General features: G+C 39.2%; 2 protein-coding genes across 2 annotated transcripts in view; one reads left to right on the forward strand and one right to left on the reverse strand.

Annotated features, from left to right (window-relative positions):
* LOC138014629 (transmembrane protein 26-like) overlaps window positions 1-5,000 on the forward strand; it is a 10,330-nt gene that overhangs the window by 5,321 nt on the left and 9 nt on the right. The window contains exon 3 of the mRNA XM_068861751.1: window positions 2,928-5,000. This exon is cut by the window's right edge and continues 9 nt beyond it. Coding sequence (XP_068717852.1) covers window positions 2,928-3,980 — 1,053 coding nt within the window. The 3' untranslated portion in view covers window positions 3,981-5,000. The remainder of the gene's footprint in view (window positions 1-2,927) is intronic.
* Window positions 4,181-5,000, reverse strand: part of LOC138014631 (uncharacterized) — a 7,161-nt gene continuing 6,341 nt past the window's right edge. The window contains exon 6 of the mRNA XM_068861752.1: window positions 4,181-5,000. This exon is cut by the window's right edge and continues 1,730 nt beyond it. The gene's annotated coding sequence lies outside the window, so the exon portion shown is untranslated.

A 5,000-nucleotide genomic window follows, 5' to 3' on the forward strand; every position in this document is an offset into this window, starting at 1 on the left:
TCGTTTACAGGGGCCCATATGAATGATGCCATACACAAGATGGACTGAATTGGCTATGTGCAGATGCCCATAGCCCCTTTATTTATTTTTCTTGTAAGACAAAATCTTATATTCACACAAAATCCAATTAATTAATATTGGTCCCCATGCAGTAAAGGTGGGGGCTAGAAAACGCCAAAAACCACATGCAAGAATGAGGAAAGGGATAAGGGGAGTTGCTGGAATGAGAAATTCTCACTAGACTTAAGAGTTAGGGTTAGTTGACCCTCGACGAGTAGAAGAATCGAATGAATGTTACATTTCACCCCACGCGTCTGATAACACCCTGAGAGGGGGTAATAACAATTGATAATTGGCTAGCCCTTCACGTCACAACAGAACGTGGTCATGCAATGTTGTGGCCGAAATTCATGTCCACCTAACATTTTAAACAAAGCACTACAAGAAAAGATGAAACTCTTATTTCCTAGCAAATATTTCCTATTCTCAGCTACGGCCGTATTGGGTGTCGTTGCGATTACACAATCCGCTTTTATTTTCAGTTGACGGTCTCAAGCACACGCTCCATTTGATTACAAGACCGTATAGGTATACACCTTATTCCAAAATGGCCGCCATTTTAGTGTTCCTTTGTTTGATTGCAAATTGGCCCTTTTTGCCTCGTTAGAGGTTATATATTCTTTTGAATTTTACGTTTGAAAGTGAGGCCAAAAGGGCCAATTTGCAAGGAAACAAAAAATAATACTAAAATGGTGGCCATTTTGAAAAAAGGTGTATTCTATATATACAAGAGAAGTTCAACCGTTCTTAAACATGTATGAAGAAGACTTTGAAAATATTCAGTAAAATCAAAGACCCTGTCCATTTATCTAAGGTTTCTTTATCTGCTTTGCGAGATTTAAGTTCTCTGGGGTCAAAGTATACAAGTCGCGGACCGAGGACTCCTATGCGAAAATCGTTGATATGTGCCAAGAGTCGATAACAACAAAGTTTAAAACTCTGCAGCAAATTCGATCCCAACCGCAGAAATAAGTTTATCTGTAAATCTGTTCTGCAAAAGGACACGTGTTACCGTTGCGTTTTTGTCGTTTCACAAGCCAAGTAAAAATGACCGTGTAAGTTTACGGAGCCGCAAAAGTAGAAACGTTTTGAAAGACAAATTAACACAACTGTCAAAAAACTTGAATTCCGCACAATTTCGTCATGTGAATGAAGAATAATAAATCATCGGACACATTTGTTTTTGGTCGTATTTTAGTAAATAATGGTAATAGGACTGAGTGGAGTACAATTTGGTCTGTAATCATACGAGTGATTAACAAAATCGGACGCCCGCGCAGCGGGAGTCCGATTTGGTTAATCACGAGTATGATTACAGACTAATAATTAGTGAAAAATAAGGTAATTAGAGCGGTTTTCAATTGAGTGTCGGAAGTAATAAGATAATTACTTTGGTTTATGATTACTTCACTCAGTGATTGGTTCAAAGTTCTCGCGCCATTTTTTCAACCAATCAGAAGTGAAACCAAAACCAATCGTGGCTCACGCGTGCACATTTTCCCGCGCTTTGTGTCGGCTACGTGTAATTACTTCGAGTTTTGATTGGTTTGCGAGATTGTCTCAGTCCTTTTTCATTGGCCAAAGTAATTACTTTGGTTTTGGTTTTACGACACCAATTGAAACTCGCTCTAATGCACCAATCAAATTTGAGGAAATTGTAATGGTTATGATTAACGAGGAAATATAACATCATGTTCGGGAAAGTCGTAGACCAAGGACACTAATACTGCATGTATATACTTAAAGGGACTTCTGAAACTATCGCACAAATACTACGACCGTACAACATACGCGTTTCCCGCAGACCTTTAACGACTTTACAACGCTTACTAACTAATGTCAACGACAAAGACGACCCCAAGGACAAGGAGAGGACGTAGATGACATGCTGTGATTGCCAGGCCACTCAACAACAATATCGCTGAAGACCATTCAGGAACAAAACACACTATCGACGTACGAACTATTACCAGCTCCATACACTTGAAAGCTGGCATGCAAACTTAGAACAAACTACATTAAACCGTTGCCAACCTCTACGTGCGCCTTACAAACGATTACTTAACAGAAAATGTTAACTACACACCTTTTTCCTCTCAGCTTATATACCCACTGCGACCTTTCCTTTTAAACCAACCAATCACATTAATTTCCCCACTATCAGTCACAACACAGACCAAAGCATCACTACATTCGTTTGAATTTCCAACCGTCACTTGAGTTATGAAGTTAATGTTCAACATCGTTGCAGTGGCATGCGTGTCGTGCATGTGATCGTCGTTCGGTCAAGGTTGATCTTGTGTTTCCATAGTCGTGATTAGTTTTGGTTTGGTCTAAGTTTGGTTTTTGTTTAGTCACGTTTTGATGAGCATTTCTGATTTAGGTATGCTTACGTGTGCAAGGTCACTCCTGGTGGCCTTGTCTGTATGTCAGCTTAAGTTGATCTCGTGGACGGTACTTCTGGTACTTCCTGTGTGGTTGGTTACAAATGATGTGGTTACCCACCTTACGTGCTTTGCGGAGCCCAGCTCCTGTGGGGCACACGTGGCTACTAGGTATATATATAAGAGCAGGCATTTGAGTAGAGTTTAGTTTTGATGTAAAAGTTAGGAGTAAAGATAAGAGCTAGATAGTAGTGCTACGTGGTGCTGAAGAAACATCGATTGAGAATTGGCCCTATATACGCTCCAGTTTGTTGGTGATGCGCCCATCCCAACTCTTGACTCTGAAGATAACTTCTGCTCAGGTTGCGGAAACGTCAGTCACTGTCACAGTCCTTCTCAGGACTGCTTTCACCCAGACGATCACATTCCATAGAGGTTTGTTAAATTCTTGATTTTTTCTTTTTTTTTTTTTTTTTTTTTGAGTTTTTAAAAGATATGCAAATCAACAATGACGAACGACTGTTATACACTATGGAACAGGCTCTTGTTCTTATCCTGGTGATTGGTAGGTGGCTCCTCCCAAAAGGAGACATAACACGTGACGAGCTGTCTCAGTTATTACTCAGCTACATTGGAACAGCTGCAGACATTATGGACTTTACTGCGATTATCACAGAGGACATCAGAAGAAGGAACCCAGAAATGCTTCAGAACAAGCACTTCGTCAATGCTATATTTCTCCTTTGGAGTGTAAGCCTGTTCCAGTTTTCGCTGACGATCTATGCTATGGAAAGAACAGAGCAGAGGCTGGAAAATGGAAAGGCACAGCCTATGAAACAGCTGAATAAACTCAGAAGGGAAAAGGACTTAAGGAGAAGGAGAAACCAAGTTGCTCCTTCAGAGGCTTTATATACAAACAAAAAGAACCTTTGCAAAGAGCTCGAAGATGTTCAAGTCAGTTACATACAGACAAAATCTGGGCTTGATATTAAGCCAGGAATGGTAACAGGTGCAAGAATGAAAAAAGACGAGGCTGTTATTCAGAAGATGAGCAGAGGTGGGAGATTCAGTTTGCACAGAATCACCAAGCTTCTAAGTAATTCAACCATTAAGATGCAACATCATTCTGAACTTATAAGATTGTTTATTCCTTTGTTCATGCAAGACGGCCCGTTTTTAATCATTCGGCTCATTGTCATTGCTTATTATGGTGTGTACCATGACACCTTGTACTTTCTCACCGTTAAGAACGCCCTTGTTGTAATGATTCAAGTGTATCGCATATTTGTGTTATGCTACAAGCCACCAGAGAAGGATATCGATGATTTTTCCCCAGAAAATGATGCAGCGCATAGACTTAACAATGTGGAAACCGCAATTAAATCTGTCCAGAATACGCGCCTGTCAATTAGAGTGGTCTCCAGTTTCCAGCAGAAAGCAAAATGGAGCCGTGGTAATTCGGAAAGAAAAAAAAGACTCACGCAAGCTGAAAACGGTGAACAAGTAAGAAAGGTAGATCTTCCCTCTGAACGATGAAACATTCTCGTTCCCAGCGTCTCTCATCCTGTCCTGTCTCCCCCTGCTGTTTCTCAGCGCTGTTTGTTACAAACACATAAAAAAACTAGAGATAAAAGCCTACCTTTCGGAGTTGTACAGAGGCCATTATCATGATACATTATCAAGAAATGATGCGAGTTCAGCTTCCGTACTGCAGGTCTGACTGTGTAATGTCCAAGTCAAATCAAGTCAATTTTTATTTAACTCACACAGAATATTATGTACATAAAGTTAACATAATTTTACAATATTGTTTTAACAAAATAATGAATATAATAAATATCGTAGGATAGAAAAGAATTTACATTTCCTATATATGAAAAATAAAAGGGAAAAAGTACATAGGAGAAGAAATAGAGGATATTACATGACCCTAACCCTAACTATTCGTAAAACTGTCCAATACTTTGGCTTCGGCCCATCATTGTTGAACTGGTTAAAAGTATTTCATTGTAATAGTCAAAGCTGTATTTTAAACAATGGATGGGCAAGTAATTTCTTTGAGCTTAACCGGGGAGTTAGGCAAGGTTGCCCTCTGTCACCATATTTATTTATTCTTTCTGTAGAAGTACTTGCCAATGCAATTCGACAAAAAAAAGAAATTCGAGGCATAACTGTAAATGACAAAGAAATTAAACTTAGTCAACATGCAGATGACACGACCCTTTATATTTTAGACGGCACCGAAGAATCCTTACTAGAATCTTTGAAGATAATAGAGCATTTTAGTAATATATCCGGCCTCAGCCTTAACGACAAAAAGACTGAAGCTTTGTGGATTGGTGCAAGGGCGGATTGGGATTTTAAACTTTGCCCTGAAAAAGACTTCAAATGGCCGAAAAAAGAAGTTAGAGCGTTAGGGGTATGGTTGTCAACAGACCCCGATATAACTATATCTTTGAATTACAAAGATAAAATGTTTTTAGAAACAACACAACAATTTTTTTGGTTCACACTCTATACTTTGTAATTTAAACTGAAGATGACAGAAGTTTCTGT

This window comes from Montipora capricornis, chromosome 8 (assembly GCF_036669925.1).
Source record: "Montipora capricornis isolate CH-2021 chromosome 8, ASM3666992v2, whole genome shotgun sequence".
NCBI lineage: Eukaryota > Metazoa > Cnidaria > Anthozoa > Scleractinia > Acroporidae > Montipora > Montipora capricornis.